Raw genomic sequence first — 27,660 nt, 5'->3', positions numbered from 1 at the left:
TCTCTTCTCTCCCTCTCAAAAAAAATAAAGAACAATCCGAAGAAATTATTCTCTCAGCAGTTACAATGAAAAAACATGGTTGACTTGGAGTGGTTTTATTCTCGAGGCTCAACCAGACAGTTTTGTAGTAAGATTCAAGCAGCTACCAGGTTTTGGTATTGCATAGTAACATATAGTAAACTAGTACTGCAAAGGTGAGGCATATGGAAACACAGGCTATAAAAGCCTTTTACCGTAAGGGAGAAAAGGATCCCTGCTCCCTTTTCCATTTTGTGATCTAACCGCAGCCTGTGCTTGTACTTCCAAGTCCCCAAAGAACCATTGTACTTGTGGTCAGTCTGAGTTCAGGACAGATTACTTTACTTTGGCTTGCTGCCTGGCCTCCCTCAGCTGGATCTCAAATATCTTTTTAATCCATGTATATAATGGACCGTAACCAGTCAAAATGTAAATGTAGAATGTATTGAAATGACATTAAGGACTGGTCATGTTAAATATGAAGTGGTCACTGGTAAATTAGAGGTTAATACAATTTCCATCTTCTGTAAATTGTTTACTGTACTGGGTATATATAATTGAACCAAATTACTCAAGACATGCAATTTGGTGACTACCTGACATTCCAAAGTGTGTAAGTGCTCACCTGATCCTGACATTTTTTTTTTGCAGTATAGAAGCATATTAAGTTATTTGTGTAGCTTACTGTGGGAATAAATTTTAGAAATCAGGTTTCTAGTTGTTTTAGCACACTATTTACCTTAGATAAATTTTAACTTTTTCTTCATCTTTAAATTATAAAACAAAACTTTCCCCAGTGTACATATGGGATATGTGGGGTTACAGTGTAATACTTGTTCTGTAAAGTACACTGAGTTCTCCAGGGGCAAATAATGAAACTAAATGTTACAGTTTATTCCATCTTCATGATTACAAACATTACAGGCAGGATAGGTACACAAGGCAAATAAAACAAACTTCTCCCATTTTACTAAAGGCAGCATTTTGGCAGTTTAATGATAATACAGGTTCGCTTGCTTAATTTGGGCTGAAAGCTGGCAACAGCAAATCTTTGCAATTTAGGATCTTCCTCCATTGTTACTCCAAGGATCTTCATTCCTAAACTACACTATGAGCTCAGAAATGGTGTGCAACATTCTTCAAGCTTTCACATCTTAATCAGAAATCTGACACCTCTTCTTAAGGCAGAGAACTCTTAAAGCTGTCTTCCTCTTGGCTAACCCAGTCCACCAGCAATCTTAAAAGTTGTTATTATAAAAATAAAACCGTGCTCCCAAGCATTGATTAAAACTGTTGTGCTGGGATCCCTTTTCAGAGCTTTAGCTCCCTGAGAGAAAAGAGAGATCCTAACCAATTGTTTCCATGAATAATAACCCTTTAGGTACAATGTACCTAATGTCCTTTGCAGCAAAACTCAAGAGGTCAGGCAGCCCTGATCATCTGGACAGGTTTATCAGTATTTACATACAAAGGATATTTAAAGCTGATCCCAGACCAAGTATTGCAACCATAATCCCAAGAAGTCATTCAGTTTAAGCACATGGAGTTCCTGCAGGATGCCAGAGCAAGTGAGAAATCATCTCCTAGCAGAGTGATGGGGTTCATCATCTTTTACAAGTGAGAGAAATCAAGGAGGAAAGAAAACTCCTTCCTCCTAAACTCTTCATCAAATCGATGGCTATTTTCACAGCCTTAATTGCCCAAATCCAGTGTCCTCAATTTCCTGATTGGAGGAGTCTATTTTCAAGGTGACTGTCAAGGTCAAGAAGAGCTTTCAGGCTTTTCTTTGCCATGGCCCATGAATTCCAGTCCTTCAATGGGAATCTCTTTCTCCTTTATTGCTTTCTGATGGAGAAGAAAACACACGACACAGGTCTATGTGAAGCTTAAGGACCAAACTTTGTAAATATGATGGTACAAAAGTAAATCAGATCAAGAGAACACCCAACCATGATTGGGTTGTACTTTTTTTACTGTACTGTACTTGACTACTTTTTTTTAACCTGAGTACCATTATGGAGAAATTAAATGTAAGACCAGAGAGAGATTGGAAAGGAGTTGTGAGGAATCGTCAGTGTTTCAGATGTGGAATTTAAACAGTATCTCCACTCTGTTATGACACACAAATTCAAATCTTGAGTTCCAGGGCTTGGTGGCTATGTGACCTTGAGCAAGCCTCACTTTCCTATCTATAAATGGGCTAAAGATAGCAACTTGGAATTACCCTGAGGATGTTTTAACTAGGAGTGTTGTGTCCAGTGCGGTTCTTACAAACCAAAGCAGTTTCACATTCATTGAACTGGAATGAAAATTTCCCAGCGGGTTGAGAGATACAGCAAACCAAGGAAGGAATTATAACAACAACAAAATGAGACCCTCATGTCTAACAGGCCAGAGAAACTAACACCCCTCTTCGCCCCCCAACAATAGTGGAATAGTGCACCACCGCAAAAATCAAGAAACGATTCCGGTTAACTTGAACTAATCACTTCCTATTTGGGGAACGTTCCATGTATAAAATACCAAGAACTATGCCCACTTTACGAGTTTAGGAGGAGCACCAAATGAACCAAAGGATGTTTCTGTGCTCGGTAAAATGTAAAGCATTGTAAAAATATTTAACTCTGTCATTTAGAGAAATACCGGGCGGCCTTGGTGGTGATGGTGGGGAGAGAGCTCCGGCCACTGTCCTCACTGTGGCTTTTCTTCACCCTCCCCATCCCAACCTCCGCGAAATACTACGCGTGTGGCGGGGACACCGCAGAGAGAAGCAGGGGCGGAGGGTAGAGACGAAAGGGCCCTGGCCACCTAAGGGCTCACCTGAACACACTGCTGATAGCGCTTGAAGAGGTCGGTGCACGGGTCTCCGGAGCCGTCCCCCTTGAGGAACTTTTCGGCAAACCAGCGATTGAAGCACTGGTCGTACTCGCGCTTCATGTCGGTGCAGGCCTCCCCTACGCTATTCATGGCGGCGGCGGCAGTAGTGGCGCGCTCTGATGTCGTCACTCCTAAGTGCGCCGTCGGCTTTACGTGAGGACGCACTACGGCGGCTGAAGAGGGAAATGTGGGCGCGGGCGGTGAAGCTGGGCCTACGGTCCTGGGTGGGCTGGCGCCGGGGCTTCACCTCCAAGGCGGATCCTCAGGTAAAGTCCGGGGCGTCTAAGCGGGTGGTGAAGAAGGACAGGAGGCGGAGCAGGCCCCACCCGTGACCCCTATTCTCCGCCTCATCCCCCCAGCGTAGTGGCAGGGTCACGGCCGAGGTGATCGAACACCTGGAGCGTCTAGCCCTTGTGGACTTCGGCAGCCTAGAGGCTGTAGCACGGTTGGAGAAAGCCATCGCCTTTGCCGACCGGCTCCGCGCCGTGGACACGGACGGGGTGGAGCCCATGGAATCAGTACTGGAGGACAGGTAAACACTCGCGGCTGCGCACCCCCAAGCCTTGCCTGTGGCGCCTTCGCAGCCATTTGAGGTGGCGATGATTAGTGTGTCCTTTCACAGAAGGGAAAAGAGCTTTAGCGAGATGCAAGAACTTGCTCACGGTCACCCCGCGGGTAAGTGTTTTCATGCTTTCCTTTGTTCATTACGGATCCTGTCACTCCGTTTAAAGTCCCCTTGGCCTCCCAGTGTAACTAGGAACCGTGTCCGAACTGCTAATCATCGCCTTTGAGGCCCTGCTTCACAGAGTCCCCGCACTCGGGCCTTCTGCTCTTTTTACTCCAGCTACATTAGCTTCCTTACTGTTTCTCCAACATGACAAATGTGTTTCTTGTCTAGGATCTTTGCGTTTGCTATTCCCCTTTTCTTGGACAGCCTGTTTCCTTGGCAGGTCTTAGTTTATCTCCTCGTTAAGGCCTCTCCAAATATCTTCTCCCTTAACAGTTACCTACTCCTGATCCTGTTGGATTTTCTTCTATTTCTTGGTTATCTTATTTTTGGTGATTTGTCTCTTGTTAATAGAATGTGAGCTCATGTTTGACTTGCTTACTTGTTGGATTCCTGTCTCAAAATATGGCCTGTACATATCTTCAGACCTAGTGGTTCCCTGTGGAAACATCTGTAAAGTGCATCAAGATGTATGCAGGAGTGTTCATGGTATCTAAACCTGTTTATAATACAAAACAAAAAACAACAACAAACTCCTAACAAGGGGTGCCTGGCTGGCTCAGTCCATAAAGCATGCTGTGATCTCCAGGTCATGAGTTCCAGCCCCAGTTGGGGGTAGAGTTTACTTAAATTAATTAAAAAAATTTTTTTTGAACCCCAAGAAACAAAAAACAAACAGTCTAAGTGTCCTTCATGGCTAAATACATCATCATACAATGGAATATTTGACAGTTGTTTAAAAATAATGAAACAACTGGGGCGCCTGGGTGGCTTGGTTGTTAGGCGTTTGCCTTCACCTCAGGTTGTGATCCCAGGGCCCTGGGATCGAGCCCCGCATCGGGCTCCCTGCTCAGCGGGAAGCCTGTTCTCCCTCTCCCACTCCCCCTGCTTGTGTTCCCTCTCTCTCTGGGTCAAAAAAAAAAAAAAATCTTAGGATACATTATATCCCCCCCATTAAAATAAATAAATAAATGTAATGAAACAACTATGCTGATATGAAAAGATATATTTAATAAAAAAGGCAAAGTTCAGAACATTGTGTATGGGATTATCAATACTTTAATGTGTTATCTATTTGACATATTCTGGTATATGCATTAAGTTTTGTTTTGTTCCCTCAGAGCATGCAAGAAACTGTAACTAATTAGTTTTAAAAGAAAGTGGAAATGCAGACAGGGGGAAGTTCTAACTTTTCATCTTATACTGAGGGCCAAAACACAAATGCTTAAAGGAGCAGAATAGTAACACAAGAAGTGATGTAGTATAGTGCAGCAGGGAGGAGCAGGTCTTTGACAAAGCAATTTGTGAATATTATACTAAAAGGATGCACAGCCTCTCCCCACTTCTACCAATTTTTGCCAAATCTTAATACATTTTTATTTTATTTAATTTTTTAAAGATTTTATTTGTCAGAGAGAGAGCGAGCACAAGCAGGGGAAGAGGCAGGTAGAGGGAGAAGCAGGCTCCCCGCTGAGCAGGGAGCCCAATGCAGGACTCAATCCCAGGACCCTGGGATCGTGACCTGAGCCGAAGGCAGATGTTTAACCAACTGAGCCACCCAGGTGTCCCAAAATCTTACATTTTTATTTATTTTTTTAAAGATTTATTTGAGAGAGAGAATGAGAGAAAGCACAAAAGGGGGGAGGGTCAGAGGGAGAAGCAGACTCCCTACTAAGCAGGGAGCCCAATGTGGGACTCGATCCTGGGACTCCAGGATCATGACCTGAGCCGAAGGCAGTCGCTTAACCAACTGAGCCACCCAGGTGCCCTCTTAATACATTTTTAAAGAAAATGCTCTTTTCTGAAAAGCAGACTTGTTTGCTGGTTAGGACTACAGTTTCTTGGGAAGGATGGGTATGTAACTCTTAAAGACAGAGGCAGTCTACAACTCTGTCCTATCCTTTTCTTGATGGGATTTTTTTAAAAAGATTTTTTAATTTGAGAGAGAGTGCAGCGTGGTTTGCAGTGGAAAGATCAGAGAGAGAGGGAGAGGATCAGAGAGAGGCAGACAAGCAGACTCCTTGCTGAGTGGGGAGCCCGATTCCCCGCTTGATCCCAGGACCTGAGATCATGACCTGAGCCGAAACCAAGAGTTGGACATTCAACTGAGTCACCCAGGTGCCCCCTTGATGGGATTTAAAAAAAAAAATACACTCTTGGGATGCCTGGGTGGCTCAGTCAGTTAGGTGTCCAACTTTTGACTTTCGCTCAGGTCTTGATCTCGGGGTTGTGAGTTTGAGCCCCACATTGGGCTCCATGCTGGGCGTGGAGCCTACTTAAAAAAAAATACTCTTAATATAGATGGGAGCAAAAAAGATTAGCTGCCATTAGCACCAATAAGGAGAACCAGACCTATCTGTAACCATAACTTCTGTGTAAAGTGCTTGCTAGCCTCCCATTCTCACCTCCAGTCTTTGATTCCTTCACATCCTTTCTCTATTTTGTAATCTGGGGTGCCTGGGTGGCTCAGTCGTTAAGCATCTGCCTTTGGCTCAGGTCATGATCCCAGGGTCGTGGGATCGAGTCCCATATCAGGCTCCCTGCTCGGCAGGAAGCCTGCTTCTCCCTCTTCCACTCCCCCTGCTTGTGTTCCTGCTCTCGTGCTCTCTGTCAAATAAATAAATAAAATCTTAAAAAAAAAGGGGGGGCTGTTTATTTTGTAATTTGTTGCTCAAATCTACATGTCAGTGTTTCCCCAAAATTACGTAGCACTTCAAAATAGAAATTTTTTAAAAAGATTTATTCATCTGTGGCTCTCTCATGGTATTCAGTTGAGCTCTCCATTCTGTTTCCTTCTTAGAATCCCCTACCTCATCCCACCCACTACTCTTTTTTGCCTACTTTTTCTTTCTTCAGATTTCAACTGCCTCCTCCTCAGATTCTTCTCTATCAAGTCAGGCTCCGTTTCAGGACCTGTGGCTCTCTCATGGTATTCAATAGAGCTGTAATTTTACTTGTGTTTATACATCTATTTGAGTACTATTTATTTATATATTTATTTATTTTCCTAGGTAATCTGTACACCCAATGTAGGGCTGAATTCATGACCCCGAGATCAAAAGTTGGGTGCTCTACTGAGTGAGCCAGCCAGGCATCCCATATTTGAGTAATATTTAATTCTCTGTCCCCCTCCTACTGCTCATCCATGTTCCAGGGAGCATATCTGTTATTACTCATCATATTCTTAGTATCTAGCACCTAGCACTCAGTAAATGTTTGTTGAATGTTCTTTAAAGATTTTATTTGAGAGAGAGAAGGGGGGCAGAGCAAGAGGAAGCAAGAGTCCCAAGCAGACTCCACACTGAACATAGAGCCCAATGGGGGCCTTGATCTCACGACCCTGAGATAACGACCTGAGCCAAAGCCAATAGTCACTTAGCCAACTGCACTACCCAGGCACCCCACTGAATGTTCTTTATTAATATCTTTGGGAAAGTTGGGAATAGAAGCACAAAGAGGAGACAGAATTTCCCAGATCGTGTAGAGGGAAACTAAAGAAATGCAACTATTACTCAGGGAAGAGTTTGTGAAAAAGATGGGAGAGGGATTTGGATCTGGTAACTGGAGTAGTGACTTCATATTCAGTGATCTGCAGTCTGGCCATAAACTTGGAAACCAGTTTAATTCTGTTTTAGGAGATGTAGCACTTGTAGGACTTTGTTTTTTGAACATATTGCCTCACTGATGTTTGAAATGGAACCCATTTAAGACAAGTGTTAAACCGTTTTAGGCCACACTAGGTGTAAAAGCACTAACTGGCTATTAGAAAGCTCTTGGCACATTAATACCCTATCCTTTGGTTTTAGCTAAAAAGCAGTTAGTGCCTTTATGTGTCAGGCACTAAGATTTTATATGCATTGTCTGAATTATCACATACAACCCTGGAAGGTAAATACTAGTATCTCCTTTATAGATGAAGAAACTGAGGCACAGATAGCTTATGTAACATGCCCCAGAGTTTCACATGTGTAGTAAGAGAATCCAGAACTTGAAATTCAGAGCCTCAGTTCTCAAATATACCTCTAGATATGCCATCTAAGGGACACCTGGGTGGCTCAGTCAGTTAAGTGTCTGCTTTCAGCTCAGGTCATGATCCTAGGGTCCTGGGGTCTAGTTCCACATCGGGCTCCTTGCTCAGCAGGGAGCCTGCTTTTCCCTTTGCCTGCTGCTCCCCCTGCTTGTGTGCGCATGCTCTCGATCTCTCTGACAAAAAATAAATTTTAGATATGCCGTCTAGAAGTTAACCCATATGCCATCTAGAAGTTAACCCCTGGGGCACCTGGGTGGCTCAGTTAAGCCTCTGCTTTAGGCTCAGGTCATGATCCCAGGGTCCTGGGATGGAGCCACGCATCGGGCTCCCTGCTTGGCAGGGAACCCGCTTCTCCCTCTTTGTGCTCTTTGTCTCTGTCAGAAAAATAAAACCTTTAAAAATAAATAAAAGTCAACCCCTAGAACCTTTATTTTCTCCCATCTCCAGAGACTGACTCAGATGATGACATATCTGACTGCAGCCAAATACTTCTTCAGTGCTTAGGATGTCCCTCAGAATCTTATTTGAACCAAAAATTCTTAGCCAAATTGATTCTCATTCCAGTCTGCATCAAACTAGAAATTAATTAGGAAGGAGGGAAAAGGCTTGATGGAAATAAGAGTGGTGCCCAGAGAAATGACTCCTGGCAGCCTGACACCAGCAGCAGAGTGGTCCTATCTGGTCAGTCTAAGGGCCAATAAAGGCATTTCTTCTCCGGTGCGGCCATAGTGCTTTCCATTAAATTGCTTTTATTAGCATTTCTCACAGTTACTGGTTAAAGTGCTTTGTGAGCCTTTCTCAACCAGGATTTCATCTGAACCAGAACACATAAAGATTCAAATGATTTTTTTCAGTGCTTCCCAGGATAGTATATAATATTAGCCCATATTTTATTTATTATCTGTCCCATAGTTTTATTAGTCCATAGTTATTTTTTATTTTTTAATATTTTATTTGAGAGAGAGAAAATGAGAGAGCGAGCACATGAGAGGGGAGGAGGGTCAGAGGGAGAAGCAGACTCCCTGCTGAGCAGGGAGCCCGATGTGGGACTCGATCCAGTGACTCCAGGATCATGACCTGAGCCGAAGGCAGTCGCTTAACCAACTGAGCCACCCAGGCGCCCGTCCATAGTTGATTTATTATCAAAATGGGTGTCCTATAGTACTTGGGCTAAATTCTCTGGTAGAACCCTGAGAAAGAGGAAGTGAGATAGACATTTAGTCAGTCAGCAACTGATAGGCACCTGGTCCTGTTTGGAGTATTATGCATGATTCTGAGGTCAAGAAAAGTTAAGCAACTTGCCAAGTGAACTACTGATGTGCCACGCTCACAGAGACACTGGGTTCAGTAGCCTATGATTATGAAAATAGGAAGGTGTGGGTTTCTTCTGCAAACAACTCCATCATAAACAGTATAACTAGGTGAAAATGTGTGGCATTTATGGGAGTGAATTTTTTCTGGAAACATTACTTACATAGGAAACCTGATTATCAAATGAGTGAATAAATCATTTGCTATTACATCTGTGGAGAAGCAGTAGCTTTTAACCACCCGTTGGTGGTAGTAGAGTCTCACTTCATCAAACTCTCCAAGTGCCCAGGAGCAATTAGCCTCCTGTATGTAGGGGCTAGGCAGGTAATGTGTGATTACAGCAGGTTAAGTGCGGAGGTATATTCTGAATGAGGAGTGGTGACTGAGGTGTGCCCAGGTGCACTAACTCTTTCTGAAAGGAGCAGGTGCTATTCAGCACCCACCTCTTACTGCAGTGAGAATGCAGGTCCTGAGAATTATCAGATCTTCTTTAACATTTAATCTTCCCAGCAGTTTTATGAAGCATTCCACAAATAAGGAAACAGGTACATGGACAGGATAAGCAACTTGTACACGTGCCACACATGCCACTAAGATTTGAATTTATCTGTGACTCAGGAGCCCAAGCTCTTTTAGCCATTTTGTTATACCACCCAACAGAAATACAAACTCCAGAAGGTCCAATGGTCACCTTTACAGAGGATTTTTATTTTGTTCTCCAAGTTCTCATAGGCCCCCATATGGTTAAAAAAAAAAAAAAGTGCAGCCTTTACTTTTTTGGCAAGAAAGTTAAGGTCTGGGAAGATCCATACTTGTCCAAGGACACAGAGTTAAGAGTGCCAGATCCTGGAATAGACTGCAGCGCTCTACATTGCGTACCATGAGTGCTTTTGTGTCTAGCCCTAGGGTGGGCACCACAAAAGAAACAGAACAAGTCCTTTCCTAAAAGAATCTTACAACTTAACCCCTGAAGCCTTTGCCTGGATGTTCATGTCACATCCTTGCCTTTTTGTCCCATTAGGTTTAGCCCTCAGTCTGTCTGGCTCAAAGTAGAAAGAGCTTGGCTGCTCCCCTATCAGTGATTGAGCAGACTGCTTATTTTTCAGCCCAAGTATCTGGAAGCAGGCTCAGATACCTTGCCATGCACTTTTAAACCTTGAAACAGCAGTGAAGCCCCATAGATATGTTCAACCTCTGTTTGGTTTCACTAGTTTGCCATCTGGACATTTTAATGAAGCCACTAGGCCCAGAGAATAGTGGAATATTCTTCAGCTGTGCAAGGGCAGGCACCTCCATGTCCCTGAAGGTGGCTGCTGGTGAAAAAACAGTTCATGTTAGGGGTACAAGAACTGTACCAATTTATTTGGTGCCAATTCCAGTCCCGTCACTTGGACCTACTGTCTAAGCACTTATCCACTCTTGAGCAAGTTTCTTCACCTGCCCGAAGGCCATTTCCCATCCCACCAATCCATCGGTTTCTTGCTCATCCTTTAGCAGTGACATCACCTATTCTGAGTACCTGTTCCTCACCTAGGCTGGTTTAGGTGCCCCTTTCTACTCCCTTGGCAAGCTTTGCTTACGTATTAGACTTAAACACATTATATTGTAATTGCCTTACCTGTCTCCACCAAAAGCAACTTACCCATAGTAATCATGCAGAAATATTTATTGAACATACCAGTCCTCAGGAATAATTACCACTTACCTCTTAGAGTGGTGGAGAATCTATAAACTATAGATTGTTATTTGGTCGACTATTGACCATAGCTCCTCCCATCTTTTGGGTAGTGACCATAACTAAAGAATATGCTGCTCCATTTTCTCCCATTCTTGACCCTCTCCACCCATGCTATAGAAGCGTGTTTTCTGGGAAGTTAACCTTGAGCTTCTGGTTTTGTAGATGTCTATACTTGAGATCTGACAATGTGGTAGAAGGCAACTGTGCTGAAGAACTACTACAAAACGCCCATCGAGTTGTGGAGGAGTATTTTGTAGCCCCCCCAGGTATGTGTTCCCCAAAGTGGCTTAACAGATTGTCCCTCAGTGAACTAAGAATATAGTAGGAGCTGTACAGTCCAAATTTGCTACATGAAAGTACTTTAAGAAGAATAATGTGGGAATTAGGTGAAGGTGGTCAAAAGGTACAAACTTCAACATACAGCAGAATGACTATAGTTAACAATACTGTATTCTATATTTGAAAGTTGCTACGAGAGTAGATCTTAAAAGTTCTTACCACAAGGAAAAAATTGTAACTATGTGAGATGATGAATGTTAATTAATCTTGTTCTGGTAATCATTTTGCTATATATATATATCAAATCATTGGGTTGTACAACTTAGACCGTGTTGTATCTCAGTGATATCTCAATAAAAGTGAAATGAAAAACCCCACATATATTAACAGTGGAAAAAAAAGTATAGGTGGTGGCAGTAGACTGGAGGGGTCACATGCACCTCTAGGGGCCAGTCTGTAATAGGAATACACAAAACAGGACTGGGGCGGGGAGGTGTGTATATGGTGTCAAATCCGGAGCTCAAGCTCTGCCTGAAGGGGCAACTAACACTCACTGCTTCTCATTCAGTGCCTGGCAATAATGTGAGCCCATTTTCCCCGAGAACCCGGACATCTGGCATTTTCATGTGTGTGTGGTATTTCCCAAATTTTAAGTATGGGAACTAATTCAAAGATTTAAAAAAATAAATACCATGTAAATAAAACATAGCTGCAAGCCAGATGCATCCTGTGAGCCATCATTTTGCAACCTTGGTGTTGAGATTTGCATCTCTAAAATGTACTGTGACTATTTTAAATAAAAACTTAAAATAACTCTGGGCTAATACTAAAATCCAGAATCTTGGGTGGGTTGAACTTTTTAATCTCCTCTGCAGACACCTGCTGCACCCTTCTGGATATCTGGGAATGGGACTAGCTTGAGCACTCAGGTAGTAGATGGTTTTCCAAGTACCAGCTTCAGGTTCCGATCATCTCAGAGAACCATTCTAACTAGCCTCAGAGACAAACATCAGTCCCCCAGCTCAGGGTTACCTCTCTGACCAAGACCAGCCAATTAAAGGAAAGCTTTGCTTGAAGCAAGAATGGGAAAGAAAGCTTAGAAAATTGTGGACTCGACTGTTAATCATGCCTCTGATTCACTAAACCACCTCAAATTAACTGTGAAGAGAAAAAAAAGATTTTAGGATCTCTCTCAGAATCTGATAGTTGTCACTGTTTTAGCAGACATAGCCATTGATCCACATATGCTATTTCTCAAAAAGAACTTTGTGTCAGACTTTGCTTCTTGAGACAAAGTGAATTCACAATCATTAGTCTTTCCTTCCACTCCTATATGCATAGAACTGGCTAAACTGTCTCTGCTCCTTATTGAAAAGTGTGCATTTATTAGGCTTCACTTACAACTGTTATTCTTTCAGACACTCAGAAAAACAGGGTAGTAGCTACACTTATTTGCATTGCTTATTTTTCATGACAAACCAAGTGATAAGTTAGCTCAGTAGAATCCGCTGGGAAGCAGACTCCACTATAACATTCTTTCTTGTTACTGTTTTCAAACAGGTAATATCTCTTTGCCAAAGCAGGATGAACAAGAGCCTTTTTCACACATCTGAGTAGCTATTCTGGGAATGGGTACCCTGTGAACACGTGGAAGCCCAAAGATAGTATTTTGTTACTGTGAACAGTAATGTTCCAACTTTCTTCAGTCACCTGAAAAAAAACTGATGGTTAAGTATTTTTTAATAACTCTCTGAAGACAAAATTGGGAAATAATCTAGCCAAAACAAGGCAATGAGTTCCTACTGCTACTGGAAGAGGTATTGTTACTTTCCAAGTATTTATTCACAGACTGTTCAGTATGTAAGATGTTAATCCTCCTTTATCTCCTCTAGAGACTATCTACCAAACTGCACTTAAGTGAATTTTTCTGTTGATGTAACTATTAGACAGTGCATCTGATCACTATGTGACGTGTGTTGTACTTTTTAGTTGCTGTTTCTGTCAATCCAAGAAACCTTGTATCTTTACCAAACAAATTCAGATTTGTCCCTGGGTACCTACTTTGTTCCCAGCAGAAGGCTAACTTTCTCCTAAGGTGTGAAGAGTATTCAAAGTAGACTCTACAGCTTGCGAACTCCTAACCTACAATCATCCACTATCCCACAAAGTGATTACATGCAAAAGGGATGCTAGCCACAGCTATAGTTTTTCTTGAAAGAACCTATGTCAAAAATAGCCCTGGGGATAGCTAAACAGTACTGTACTGTACACTAAAAATTTGCCAAGAGGGTAGATTTTGTATTAAATGTTCTTACCACAAATAAATCTGAGTAGGGAAGCAACTTTGGGAGATGATGGATATGTTTATAGCCTTGATGGTGGTGATGCTTTCATGGATACACACTTAACCCCAAACTCACTGAGCTGTAGAGATTAAGGAAGTACAACTTTTTACATGTCAATCATACTTCAATAAAGTGGCTCTTTAAAAAAAGCCCAGGCCTGGAAAAAAGTAACTTCCCCACCCCCACCATGCTTACTGAATTGAGTAGAATCCAAGATAGTGGAGTTTTCTGGTTTGTTTTGTGTTTTAAGAAAGTTCAGATACCAAGGATAAATGAAACAGATTTATGGATAAAAGTGATAGAACCAAAATTTAAAGAGATTCCCCCCCCTCCAAACTGCCGCATTTGGTTTTAAAATCTTCCAATGATCTTTATGCTGCTGCTGACTTTAAAAAGTCTGTTTTATTCTTTCCATTCCTTTGCCCTGTCTTAAATGCTCCCGTCTTCAAGGCAGCTTTATTTATAAGCTTGGCCTTGAATTATAAGATAATCCTGAAGCAACTCTTGGGATTGAAATTCTCAAACCACCAACATAGCGACTATCTTTGTCCCCAAATAGTTATCCACTTCTGCTCCTTACCAACTGGGTATAAGCTGCTACTACAACTCAATTACTTTTTTCTTTTTAACCAGTGTACCTGTTTGGTGAAATCCATTAACTTAATCAAGGACAACCACACATGTCAATTACTAAACGTTTAAAATATATTTCTAAACAGAATGGGCCGACTCAGTCACAGTAACTGCTGATCTCCATAGTAGAGCAACCCACAAAGACACAGCACTGATTTTTTTCCCATAATCAGGGGTGAAAAATATACAACTTATTTCTGAACCAAAACCACAATTTCTGCAGTTTAAAATGCTTCACTGCCAATATGGCCCTGGTAGAAATTATGTATTTTATTTCCTTAAAAAAAAATTAAAAAAATTTCCTAAGACACTAAATCATCAATCTGGAATGTAGATTCTGAGCACAAAGCAGCTCAGTTCACCTAAAAAATAAAGAAAAATTTCCCATCACCTGTCTCAGTAGGGCCTGAAGGGAGAGAAGTAGTGTGGGGAACCCCTGCTTTGGTATGGAGAGTCACGGCCCCTTGACCCAGACCGAGACCGTGAGTAGCCATAGCTGGTGCTTCTCTCTGGATAAACTCGGATGTAGGAAGTTTCACCCTGCAATTTAAACATAAAGAGTACAGGAAAAAATAAGACCCCGAAGAATACAGCACACTAATACCTAACAATAATAGTTAAGTACTGAGCACTTACTGTTTTTCTGGCATGATGTTATCTCATTAAACCCTCACAATAATGCTATGAGGTAGGTATGCTTACCAGCTCATTTCAAGAATGAGGAAAATAATGTTCTTATCTGTTCCAGTGTGACACAAATAATAAATGGCAACTTCACATGTGGTAAATGCTCAAATACTACCCAGTACTGTTAACATACCTGAATTACTGCCACTGACCCCTGAATCTAAGAACTAGAAAGGATCTCAGAGGTCATACAATTCAATCCTCTGCCACTTCATATATGCATCTTTGGATAAATACCTATGGAAGAAGCTAACCTGTATTCAACACCTCTCAGGTGTCAGGATCTGGGTTAGATACTCAGTTATCTTCATAAGTTAGCTTCTTGGCAAGTCTTACAAGACAGTGCTATTACTGTTCCTATTCTGCATATCGAGGAACCAAGGTTCAGAGCATAGCTCAGCTAAAAAATTATTAAGTGGCAGCAGAGTCATGTCCAGGCTGGCCTGTGCCCTTTGCCCTCAGCCAGCACTCTCAGAGGATCTAAAAATGCTAGGATGAAAGAAGTCGGATGCGGAAGTCCCTAGGTGAAGTCAGTAATTGGATTTATCCTTACTGAGGCCCTGCTTTGCAGTATAACTGAGGACCAGATCCTGTTTTGTTTCTGCTCCAAATTCAGTCTGAGCAAAAGCACTGTTGTGTACTTTCCAAGTCATAAAATTAGGGAATTATATGAATCCTTAGAGAAAGAAAGGGACCCCAGACATACCTAAACCCCACAGTAACTCAAGACAAGATAACCAGAAAAAGCAATGTCCAGTTGGGTCTGCTGTCTTTATCTCAGTGATATCAAAGGGGTAGTCAACATGTGAATCAAATTGAGAGATCTAAAGCAGCGGCTGCCTTCTTGAAAGGAAAGACATCAAGAACTAAGTCCTGAGGATAAGGTGATTACAAGAAAATGCATTACTCTGGGAAAGGAAAAATGAAGTGATAACTTGGCACAACAGCAGTACCTTAGGAGAGGTGAGATGATGAGGTTGGCTTGCAGAGCCCAGACTAGACCCAGAGGAGAGACAACCATAATAATTAGGTTCACAGAAGTACATTACAGATTAAGCCAGTTGTGAAAGGGATGGTATCACAGAACAGCTCACCACATTATGACAGACTGCAACAGTATTCTCTCCAGGTTAAAAACACTATGACTGCAGACTTTTCTCTGTCATGACCCTGGGTTTGGGCATGATGAATTCCTTGGCTTTATCCACTTAAGATAGATCTTTAATGGTACTGTGAGGTCATCAAATGGCAAACACATGGCCTGTTGCTATGTCTGCTAGGTCAGCTTCAGGTGGAGTGGCGGAGGTGCAAGCTCAAAAGAAGGTGGGAACTCACCTCATGAGAGCGGAATTTGGTGTCATCCAGTTTACGCAGGGCGTATTCCATGTCTTCTTTTCTGAGATATTCAACCATGCCCATTCCATCCTTCTGCACATCTGCATAACAGACGTCCCCAGCTTCTCGCATGTGATCCTTTAAGTCCTGCCAGCTGCCTGATGGCGGAAGTCCTAGGCATGGACAACATAAAAGGCCATATCCTTCAGCCATGTTAACTGACCTGTTAAGAGCCAGCAATACCTAGGTTCCCCTTTTCATCAATCATTACTTTAAAATCCTGAGGATCCCCAAATCACAAATTGTAAGGGGCATAAAACCAGCGAAGAGTACTAACGTATGTGTGGTAAATCACCATAAGAAGTTGGTCCTAGGCTAATCTTCAAGACACCAAGCCCTTCCAACAGAGCAAGAAGTCCACCCCATTACAGATTTAATATCTCTGAGAATTCACAGCCTTTCTTTAGCCTTCATATTTAATATCAAACTCCCAAGACTTTGAGTTCTAATTTTCTCCATTATGAAATTTAACAGTACCAATTATCTCTTGCTTGACTGGGTTCTCAGGACATGGGAATTTTGAAACTATCCAGTGAAAGTAACCAAGGCGTAGCTGAAGGTGACAACACAACAAAAATCTAAAGTTTGTTTTCTTGTAGGTGTGAATGACTAACAAACTAAACAAAGTACCTTTCAAAAGATCACCAACATTCTTCAATACAGTGGGGGAAAAGGTAAGACTCAGACGCTACAACTAGTCGGGAATTATACAACCCTACCTGATGTCATGAAAGGGAAATGTGCTCCTGCTCTCAAAGGCTGTGTTTACCGCTCACAGCTCAGGATTGCAGCCATTTCCTAATAGTTTTCTAAGCAGGATTTCAGAGCAGCATGGAGAGAAAAAAAGATATGTATGACATCCTGAAGGAGGGAATAGAGTTCTGGGGTTAAAAAATTACAAAGGGACACAAGATAGGCAGATACTGAGAGGATCACTCTTAAGTACCATGGGGGTCTGCTGTAACTGTGTGACATTCATATCTAAAAAAGTGCCAGGTTTCTCAATATATTTCACTCCACCATGGTCCTAAAATGCCCCTGCAGTGTGCAGAAGGCCCCAGGTTTTTACCACTGTTTTAGTATTTTGAAAAGATGCATAAACCTCTGAGCTTGGCATTTCATGACTTGTCAACACTACACATTTCATTCTCTATTCTGCAGTACAACCCCTAAAACTCCAAGTTCTTTTGTTTTCTTTTTTATATAATTCCAAAGCCACCACCAAAATCTGGCCTTTTTCAGCATCCAAGGCTAGGCAGTAGTTCAAATCTGATTCCTGGAATGTCTACCAAGTCTGATACCGAGTACATTACAAAAGAAAACATCTCTATAGAATTCTAGCTCACAGGGTTTTGCCCTCATCTTCCCTCTCAACACTAGAAAATTTATAAGAAGCAAGTTGATGTTCTACCAAGGCTACACTACCAGTGCAGTTTCATTTGCAAGATACCTGCCTCAGTGGCAAGATGGCAGGGCTTCAGACTGCACAGGCTATTGAAAAGAAAGCCCCACATGTCCCATGCACTGAAGAATAACAACATTTCTTGGAGGCCAGACTGTGTGCTAAGTATTTTACATGCATGATCTCATTCAGTTTTAAAGGAACATACCTGAAACAAGAACTCGGAAATCAGATCTTCTTGTAGGAGGCCCATTCCTCCCACCGCGGGGCCACCCACCCCGACCGCCATAAGTCCTGGGGAACTCCACACGAAGCCGACACTGGCCATAATCATAACCATTCCTTCCATAAATTGCATCTTCAGCATCTCTGCAAAAAAAGGTTTGGAGTTAGTGCTTCTCAAGAGGCTGACTTCCCAGTGAGGGACCTGAGGAACAAGTATAAAAGGGAAACCTGGAGTCAGAAAAATAAAAGTCTTGATGCACTACTGCTTTTGTGTGAAGACCTTTCATGATATTAGAATTAAACTTTACAACTGTCACACACACGGTTTTCTAGGTATGGAATGATAATAAAGGGGTAAATAGATGACTTATAAGAGGACTAATTTAGAAAAAAAAAATGTTGACAGAGGATTTGATTTCACCAGTGTATTTATTTCTCTAACCCTGTGAGCAGTTTCTCAAAATGCCCAGCACACACTAGTCCTTTAATATTCTTCAACAAGGCCCAGTACCATTAAGTATCTAGAAAGAAAAATTCATTTAAAAAGAGATCAGGGGCGCCTGGGTGGCTCAGTTGTTAAGTGTCTGCCTTCAGCTCAGGTCACGATCCCAGGGTCCTGGGATCGAGCCCCACATCAGGCTCCCTGTTTGGCGGGGAGCATACTTCTCACTCTCCCATTCCCCCTGCTTGTGTTCCCTTTCTTGCTGTGTCTGTCATATAAATGAATAAAATCTTGGGCGCCTGCGTGGCTCAGTTGGTTAAGCGACTGCCTTCGGCTCAGGTCATGATCCCAGGGTCCTGGATTCGAGTCCCACCATCAGGCTCCCCCTGCTCGGCAAGGAGCCTGCTTCTCCTTCTGCCTCTGCCTGCCATTTCCCTTGCTTGTGCTCTCTCTGTCAAATAAATAAATAAAACCTTCAAAAAAAATGAATAAAATCTTCAAAAAAAATTTAAATCTTCAAAAGAAAAAAATCAGGCTCAAAAGACAGATGCTTTGTGTTTTGTGAGAAATACGCAACTCTCATGTGTACCTTTTCATCACAGTTTGGAAAACTAAGTTGTGAAGACCACTCTCTGGGTACAGTTTTGCCAAAAGAGGAAATATTCCATGAAGTTACTTTCAGTCTTCCCTAGGACTCTAGGAGAACCAAGCTGGTTCTCCAGGACTGGATTGTTTCCAGGACTGGATTGTTGAAAGAATGGCCTCAGAGCTTGGATGGACAAGCAGAGCCAAAGATGTACTAATGAAGGCATCATTCAGTTGTCACAGGCACATCATTGCTTATCGATATTCTAGTCGCAAGGTTAAAAGCAATGAGGACCACGACCAGTGCAACCCTGGCTGTATTTACAATGAAGTGAAGGAGAGGCAGAACTGCTAGGATTGAAGTGCAGACTTTGAATACTGATTGACAAGTTCAAATCCTTTTTCTGCTACTGACTAGGTAGCCGTCTTCGGGTAAATGCTTATATCATTTTCACGACTCTTAAATGTAATACGCGTATCTCACAAGGTTATTGTAAGGATTAAATATGATACCGTGTATGCAGTGCTTTGCTAGAAACTTGGCATCTAGTGTTATCAAAAAGACAGCTTTTCTATTATGGAAGAAAGGAGGGAAGAGATGACAATGTAGCATACCATACAGAAGTTTGTGTTTTAAAGAGCAGCATAGGGGGTTCAAATCCTACCTTGATCCCTTACTAGCATTCTCTTTTATCAGCAACTCTAAATCTTCAGTTTCTTCATTTGTAAAATGTGGCTACCACTACCTCTTTTGTAGGTTTACTAAAGTGGTACTTGACACGTGGTGAGTGTTCAAAAAACACACTAGAAGTGTTACAGAAGGTTACAGTGTAACCTTCTCCAGTTTAGGTGTGAAAATACCTACTTCCGCTTTTCAGACAAATGGCAAGGCGCTAAGAATGAGCTTTGTCAGTCATCAAAGCCTCAGGGTGCTTCCTACCTCCCTGTCCTCAGATGCCTTCCCTGCCCTATACCACCACACCAGGTAGGCAAGACACCCTATGGACAGTCCTTGTGGTGAAGCCTGCGGGGCGCAGACTAGGTAAAGCATTCCCTGGGTCAGTGCTAGGAAAGAGAGTGGGCTCTTATTTACCCCCAAGTGCAGTGACCAGTCCATGCGGTGGCTTCTAAGAACCACCAACGGCAGTTTTGAAAGTTCCCAGGCCTTTTCTGGCTACAAGGTCGACAAAGTTTGCAAAATCACAAAGAGCCCCCTTTGAGCCAGTTTAGGGATCGAGAGCTTCCAAATGCTTGGGGCCCTAAGCATCTAGCGGTGCCTCCCTCATTAGAGGAGTGGCGTGAAATCAGAGACCCCCTCAGACCGTTTTAGAAGTTTTTCCATATCCCTGGTGCTTTTATAAGGACGAGGTCGTGGCCTTGCAGGGCGGGGCGCGCGCGGGTAGAGATCTGTTCCATCACAGAGACCCCTTTACGACCTCCAAAGGCGACCACATTCCCGCAGTCTGTTCCCCGCTAACGGCGAGTTCTGGCTGGGGGGAGGGGTAGGCAGGGAGGGGCGAATGGCCACTTCTGCTCTTCACCGAGTCCTCTCCCGGCTGGTTCCGGGCCGCTTCCCCAGAAGGGTGCCTCTCCAGCCGTGAGAGAGAGAATGATCGTATGTACCATCCCCGAGGCCGGTCTGGGCGGGCCGGGGCCCTCCAAACGCCCAGCTTTTGTGTTTTCAAGTAAAGTAAAAAAAAAGAAATAATCCTAGAGGAAGTGACGACGGAGCAAGGGACGGCCGGAGCCTGCGGTGAGAGGAGGCCTCATCCTCCACCCGGGGGCGCCGTGAGGGGTCTGCGCGGAGGGGGGGAGGGGAGGCCCCGGAGGGGAGAGGGAAGAGGGAAGGCCGGGGCCCGCGGCCTCAGGCGGGCGGGCGGAGCGGGGCCTCACCGGGGGTCCTCGAAGCGCACGAAGGCGAAGGGCACGAGGCCGTGCCGGTTCTTGAGCTCGATCTCGCGGATGCGGCCGTACTTGTAGAACAAGTCCTCCAGGTCCTTCTCGCGCACGTCGGTCGGAAGGTTCCCCACGTAGATGCGCCCGTCTCCCTCGCCGCCGCGCTCGTCCGCCCAGCCCGACATCCGCACCGCCCGACGCCGCGGGCCCGCCGCAGCCCACGTCGCCGCCGCCGCCTCAGCCGGGGTCCCCCCGCAGCGTCCCCGCGGGCTTCGAGGCGCTCAGCCGCACTGCATTGTGGGAACGGCGGAGCGGAAGTGAAGGGGTCGGAGGAAGCAAAAGGAATTGTCTTAAAGGGGACGCGGATGCGATGACTGCGCGTGCGTGCAGGCCGGCGCCCCCTGTAGGTGCGTGCGGGCCCGGGGGCAAAGAGAGGGAGAGCGTGGAGTCGGGCGAATTGGGTTCGATTTCTAGAATTCTCTGAAGGCAGTTCAGTCGCCGGCTTCATGGACAAGTGGCCGGGACATGGGCAAGTGACTCAGGCTTCCTGGGCCTCAGTTTTCTGCCTCTGTAGCGCTGTCTACCTCACAGGCTTTTGTGAGCACCCCCTGAGGTGACGCGGGTAGTGGCCAGTGTCCGGCGGGGCGCCGGAGGGAGGGAGCCAGGCCCGGGCCACAGGCTGACCCGGCTGCGGCCTGAAGGAGTCCGGGACGGTGGGCTGGGTGGGGCTGTCGCGGCCCACAGATTCAGGTCAGTAGCCCTCTGGGCGACCCTGCCCCCATTTTACAATCGCTTAGAACTGAGGGTCTAAGGTGGACTAAAGATGGGCGTGAGGGGCCTGAGATGGCCTCCAGAACTTGGGCTTGACATTCAGGAGAGACTAGGAGGGAGTACAAGAGTCTCAGCTACCTCAGCTGTCGCTATAGAGTGCCTCCCACTGTTTGTGTTTTTAATCCTCACCAAAGATGATGGGATTCCGATATTACAGGTGAGAAAACTGAGGTCTCATAGTGGGGCCAGGATTAGAACCTGCAGCCGTGCTCCCAGCCTGTGGGCCGAGCCTCTCAGGAGCTCAGGCAGACTGCCATCTTGGCACTTTTTCACATTTACCTCCCATAGTTCAGGGCACTGAACCTGGGGACGTTACAAAGATAGACATCTAAAAAGAGCTTTGTATATTAAAAATGAAACCTGTGGGGAAAAAAAGAAACCTCTATGGATTGATGCCTGGACAGATACACAAAAGCAAATACGGCGGAATGTTAACTGTAGAATCCAGACGGTGCGTTCAGTATGTTCAGTGTACCATTCTTTCAGCCTTTTTGTATATCTGAAAATGTTTATAATAAATGTTGGGGGGGGGCGCCTGGGTGGCTCAGTCGTTAAGCGTCTGCCTTCGGCTCAGGTCATGGTCCCCGGGTCCTGGGATCAAGCCCCGCATCGGGCTCCCTGCTCCGCGGGAAGCCTGCTTCTCCCTCTCCCACTCCCCCTGCTTGTGTTCCCTCTCTCGCTGTGTCTCTCTGTGTCAAATAAATAAATAAAATCTTTAAAAAATAAAATAAAATAAATGTTGGGGGGCAGGTATGAAACTTGTTAAAAACAAACTCTAGGGGCGCCTGGCTGGCTCAGTCACGGGTGACTCAGATCTCCGGGTTGTGAGTTTGGACCCCACGTTGGGTGCAGCGATTACTAAAACAAACAAACAAACAAGAACTCCATTAATGCTAGCAATAGCAAGAGAATAAAACTAAACATTTAATCTGAAGGTACAGTAGTTGATTTGTGGTTATATCACCTCTGAGGCCTTTTTTTTTTTTTTTAAGGTTTTATTTATTTATTAGAGAGAAAGAGAGAAAGCACAAGCAGCGGGAGCGCCAGGCGGAGGGAGAACCAGACTCCTCACTGAGCAAGGAGCCCGATGATGTGGGACTCGATCCCAGGACCCCGGGATCATGACCTGAGCCACCCAGGCATCCCTTTTTTTTTTTTTTTTTTTTTTTTTTAAGTAGCCTCAAGCCCAGCGTGGAGTCCAAGGTGGGGCTTGAACTCAGGACCCTGGGATGAAGACCTGAGCTGAGATCAAGTCTCAAGCTCAGCAGACTAAGCCACCCAGGCGCCCCCACCCCTGAGCCTTTTAAAATTAAAAAAAAAAAAAAAATAGGCATCCTTGGGGCGCCAGGGTGGCTCAGTTGTTAAGCATCTGCCTTCGGCTCAGGTCATGATCCCAGGGTCCTGGGATCGAGCCCCCCTTGTCCGGCTCCCTGCTCAGCAGGGAGCCTGCTTCTCCCTCTCCTGCTCCCCCCTGCTTGTGTTCTCTCTCTCGCTGTCTCTCTGTCTCAAATAAATAAAACCTTAAAAAAAAAAATAGGCACCCATGCATAACTACTGAGTGTATAACCTTTTTGGAAGGTAGATTGATGTTATACATCAGGTCCTGATAATATACATATAGCTCTTGGTCCAGTAATTTCACTTGTAGGATTTTATCATCAGGAAATAAGAAATCCTTACAATAAATTATGTATGTTCATTGCATTGTGTGCAATTAAAAAATTGAACCCCTGATAATAAGGGAGTGGTTCAACATAATAATTTTGAATGTTACATGGTTATAAAATGATATTTTGAAGGATATTAAGGTCATGGTAATTTAGTTATAATTAAAATGAATTTAAAATGTTGTTTGGGGCGCCTGGGTGGCTCAGTTGGTTAAGCGACTGCCTTCGGCTCAGGTCATGATCGAGTCCCGCATCGGGCTCCCTGCTCAGCAGGGAGTCTGCTTCTCCCTCTGACCCTCTTCCCTCTCGTGCTCTCTATCTCTCATTCTCTCTCTCTCTCAAATAAATAAATAAAATCTTTAAAAAAAATAAAATAAAAATAAAAAAATAAAATGTTGTTTAAGGACCACCTGCGTGGCTTCAGTCAGTTGAGTGGATGACTCGATCTTGGCTCAGGTCTTGATCTCACAGTTGTGAGTTTGAGCCTGCATTGGGCTCTGCGCTGGGTATGGAGCATACTTAAAAAAAAAATGTTGGGGAGTAAGTTGGAGGGGGAGAAGAACCATGAAAGACGATGGACTCTGAAAAACAAACTGAGGGTTCTAGAGGGGAGGGGGGTGGGGGGATGGGTTAGCCTGGTGATGGGTATTAAAGAGGGCACGTTCTGCGTGGAGCACTGGGTGTTATGCACAAACAATGAATCATGGAACACTACATCAAAAACTAATGATGTAATGTATGGTGATTAACATAACAAAAAAATTTTTTTTAATTTAAAAAAATGTTTAATAAATACATTGGACACATGTAAGTATATGTTCTCAAGGAATCCATTAAATTGGTTGATACCAGTTGTGTCCAAAGAATGCAGTTGTGGGAACTTTCACTTTAGACCTTATACATCTCTGTAAAGTTAAAAATAGTTACTGCAAACTACTGCAATTTTTATATTCTGAAAAAAAAAAAGGGAAACAAAATTTGAGCAGTACTATCCAGTTCTGTTCAAGGGAATACACACACACACTCATTGGAGGTTCCTTAAAAAAATATATATATATATACACACACACACACATATATATTCATTGCTTGTAATGAGAAAGCATAGAAGAAAATAACTTTCCAAATGTTTGTGGAGATATCTCTTGTTGGAAATGATTTCTATATTTTTATTTATGCTGTTCTGTATTTATCAAATTGTCTGTAATTAGCATGTACTACTTTTATAATTGGAATAAAGCACAATAAATTATTTCTAAAATAAAACAGAACCATCTGTTGTATTCTGGATTATGTAAAGTTTCTATTTGTTCTTTGCTAGCCTTCAGAAGTCAAGCAGGAAAGAGCCTTGGCCAAATACAATCTTGAGTCAAAGTACAAAACCTTACAGGAGCTTACACATGCTAAAGGCATCCAGAAGTCCAGATGCCTCCCCATTTGGGGGGTGTGTTTAGGTGTGTTAATAGCACTATCTGACTCCTACCACTTCTACATAATTGTTGCCTGGAAGGACCCCCCCCAAAAATGGTGGTTGGAGACAATTTGGTTATCTCCTAGGAGAGAAGTGGAGTCAGCTAAGTAGCCTACTAGGACTCAAGGTGGAAGATTGCTTATAAATAGTAATGATTCAGCTTATATTGTGCAGTCTCACAGCATGCAATCACCAGAGGGGTTCATGTCTAGCTTAGAAAATGTGCCCTGATATGGAGATAGGGCCAAGTACAGCCTTCCAGAATTAGAAGGAACACAGCTAAATTGCTAGGGGGCATTTATGATCATCCATGGAACCCTAAAGGTGGATTTTTTTTTTTTTTTCTGTGAACCCAGGTACTAACCTTTGCAGGTTAGAACACAAACAAGGCCAGAATCATGGGCTTAATGCTTAAGGGGCTAATGGGTTCCATTCTCTACTAAGGCCACAGACCCTAGGCAGGAACATGCTTTTAAGCTTTTGTTTATCTAGTTACTCAGTATCATTGAGTACAACGCTATAATTGAGGCCCTCTAAGAGGCCCAAGGCATGCAGTAATACAATTCTGTCGTGGAAGTGTATATTCAAGCTGCTATTCAAACAGCCGTTGAGAGCACATTTGTGATAAGGGTAAACTGCTGTGAGACCACCTAACAGTCTTAGAGATTATAAGGCAGGCTTCCAGGAGATGTTTAGGTTGAGCCCTGAAAGACAGTAGGAGTTAATCATAGGGAGAAAGGGGAGCATGACAGATCGCCCACATAGAAGAGAGCACAGGAGACCAGGGGTGATCCCCACTACCCTATGGTATGTCTGGGGCAGAGGGTTCAAGTGGGGGAGATGGAGGAGAAGGAGCTGGGGCTGGGGCTTGCGAAGCCTAGTAGACCATGTTCTGGAGTGTGGATTCTACTGAAAGCGGTGAGTAGCCATGAAGGGCTTTAAGGAGTTCTGTTGGGATGAGATAGTTTCGGAAGGAAATGGCAGCTGAAAGGATTAGAGAGACAGAGTAGGAGATATGGAGGAGGAGACCGAGAGCTAATTTGACTAGAGGGCAGCTGCGGGATATAGGGGAAGAAACGGAGTGAGGGAGAGGGGTGGCCATACCTGCCATAATGAGGTGGGGAGAGAGGAGAGATGAGGGTTCTGTGTAGGAAGTACTGAAGCCCCTTCCTGGGACCTTACAGATCCCTTCATTTAAAACTACATTATCCATTAGTGATTTTGCAGTTGGATTCTTACTGTTCTGGAAAGATATGACAGTGTAGTCAGATTGGCCTAAAGGTGAATATAAAGGTAAGAACAGGGATAGCCCCACATGGCCCACTGACTAGCAGGTTACAGGGGGAAGTAACATGGGAGCCAGTGCAGGGAGACCCCAGCTGGGAGACCACTGCAGTCCTCCAAGCAAGAGATGCCAGTGGCCTGATGTAAGGTGATAGAGATACATACTAAGGAGGTGAGTTATCCCAAGGAAGCAATATCATAAGACATGGAGATAGACTGGATGTGGGAGGCTGGGTGAGGAGGAGTTCAGGTTGATTTCCAAGTTCTTGGCTTGAGGAACTGGTTATGCAGTGGTAGCATTCTGAGATGGGGAATAAAGCAGAAGGAAGTGATCTACATGGAATGGACAATGATGACGAGTTCTGATGCGTGTGAAGAACATAAGGAAGGATAAGAAATGTGACGGCTCTCGGCTCTATGTGCCTTCTCCACTAATTCTGGGTGTGTGACCTGACGATGGTGGATTGGCATCGGAGTTCTCAGATAGGACTGCTCTTTCTTTCTTTCCTTTTTTTTTTTTTTAAGATTTTATTTATTTGACGGAGACACAGTGACAGAGGGAACACAAGCAGGGGGAGCGGAGAGGGAGAAGCAGGCTCTCTGCTGAGCAGGGAGCCCGACATGGGGCTCGATCCCAGAACCCTGGGATCATGACCTGAGCCCAAGGCAGATGCTTAAGGACTGAGCCACCCAGGCGCCCCAGGACTGCTCTTTCTACAGGGATAAGCTTTCACCTGAAATACGTGGGAGCTCAATCCTAATATGAAGATAAGAATGTCACTCTTGGGCTTATCTTCAGATTGAAAAGAAGCCTTTGACCTTCACAGAGTGTTAAGAGTTAATGTATTTCCCACAGCAAGCCATTCACTAGGGAGTAGGGCAATGCCCAATAAAAAGTAATAATAAAACAATTATCAGTGGGGGATAAAACATTCTATGAACTGGCCCATCTGGTTTTCTCCCTTTCCCTATGACATCAGTTCCCTCTGGCATCTCAGCAAAATGTTTTCTTCTGGGTCAGGCTCAGTCGTGAGTTTCTCCCAGACTCTGGTCCTTGGGAGCAGAGGGCAGAAGAGGAAGTGATGTGGGGAGTAAACCATCAGTAGGAAAATGAGTCACCTCAGAGAAACTGGTCCAGGCTGCTAGGGAGAGCCGTGGGTTGGGTCACTGTGGAATGTGTGCCTGGTCACATCACCCTGGGAGCTTTCTCTTTGTTATTCTTTGCCACTGTATTTGTATGACGGAATCAAATAAAACATATTCTGCAGAGCTACATAACAGAGAACTTCGCCGTGCAGGGGAGGAAGGGGAGAAGCAGCAGCAGACTAGGTTTGGAGGGGGTTTGGATGCAGAGAGCTCTCAGGAAGCGAGTGCCATGTGTGGGAGGATGAGAAGAGGAAAAAGATAGGAAAGATAATTCAAGAAGATTTGCAGTGTGTTGTGAATATTATTCCCCTTTGGTGTCTTCTTAAGAGATTGCAGAAGATCCTTAACATTGTTTTTCAGTTATTTTTGGATAATAAGCTGATGTTGTTGTGGTGGTTTTAAGATTTTATTTATTTATTTGAGAGAGAGAGCTAGAGAGTGGCAGAGGGAGAGGGAGAAGCAGACTCCCCGCTGAGCAGGGAGCCCGATGTGGGCTCCACCCCAGCACCCTGGGATCATGACTTGAGCTGAAGGTAGACACTTAACCGGCTGAGCCACGCAGGGGCCCCTAAGCTGATGTTTTCTTTAAATGTGGCTGAATAGGTAAGAATCACCCTTTACATGAGGAGGAACAATTAAAGCAGTGAGCATACTGAATTTGTAGCAGCTTT

The 27,660-nt window shown here is 44.0% G+C and overlaps 3 protein-coding genes across 6 annotated transcripts; 1 reads left to right on the top strand and 2 right to left on the bottom strand.

Moving 5' to 3' along the window:
* Positions 1 to 891: 891 nt before the first annotated feature.
* On the bottom strand, positions 892 to 3,021 carry TRIAP1 (TP53 regulated inhibitor of apoptosis 1). Its single transcript, XM_025889484.2, has 2 exons — positions 2,839 to 3,021; positions 892 to 1,863 (listed from the first exon to the last, which is right to left on the bottom strand). Exons 1-2 carry the CDS (start codon positions 2,983 to 2,985, stop codon positions 1,780 to 1,782), a joined length of 231 nt encoding a protein of 76 aa, XP_025745269.1. The 5' UTR covers positions 2,986 to 3,021; the 3' UTR covers positions 892 to 1,779.
* GATC (glutamyl-tRNA amidotransferase subunit C) lies at positions 2,980 to 18,561 on the top strand. 4 transcript variants are annotated; one of them, XM_073881006.1, is made up of 6 exons: positions 2,982 to 3,161; positions 3,255 to 3,427; positions 10,864 to 10,967; positions 12,541 to 15,968; positions 16,640 to 16,714; positions 17,635 to 18,561. In XM_073881006.1, the coding sequence occupies exons 1-4, from the start codon at positions 3,015 to 3,017 to the stop codon at positions 12,591 to 12,593; spliced, it is 477 nt and encodes a 158-aa protein (XP_073737107.1). In that variant the 5' UTR covers positions 2,982 to 3,014; the 3' UTR covers positions 12,594 to 15,968; positions 16,640 to 16,714; positions 17,635 to 18,561. The 4 variants fall into 4 exon arrangements, with proteins under 4 accessions (XP_073737106.1, XP_073737107.1, XP_025745267.1 ...); XM_025889482.2 differs by having other exon boundaries at positions 12,541 to 16,714; XM_073881007.1 differs by lacking the exon at positions 12,541 to 15,968 and having other exon boundaries at positions 2,984 to 3,161.
* SRSF9 (serine and arginine rich splicing factor 9) lies at positions 14,009 to 20,895 on the bottom strand. The gene is made up of 4 exons (XM_025889481.2): positions 20,588 to 20,895; positions 17,651 to 17,811; positions 15,981 to 16,153; positions 14,009 to 14,498 (listed from the first exon to the last, which is right to left on the bottom strand). Exons 1-4 carry the CDS (start codon positions 20,773 to 20,775, stop codon positions 14,355 to 14,357), a joined length of 666 nt encoding a protein of 221 aa, XP_025745266.1. The 5' UTR covers positions 20,776 to 20,895; the 3' UTR covers positions 14,009 to 14,354.
* Between the last annotated feature and the right edge of the window lie 6,765 nt (positions 20,896 to 27,660).

Source organism: Callorhinus ursinus, unplaced genomic scaffold (genome assembly GCF_003265705.2).
Source record: "Callorhinus ursinus isolate GAN/ISIS: 27379988/994484 unplaced genomic scaffold, GSC_fseal_2.0 scaffold41, whole genome shotgun sequence".
Lineage (NCBI taxonomy): Eukaryota > Metazoa > Chordata > Mammalia > Carnivora > Otariidae > Callorhinus > Callorhinus ursinus.
The sequence above is the reverse complement of the archived record's forward strand: the minus strand, read 5'-3'. Positions and strand labels throughout refer to the sequence as shown.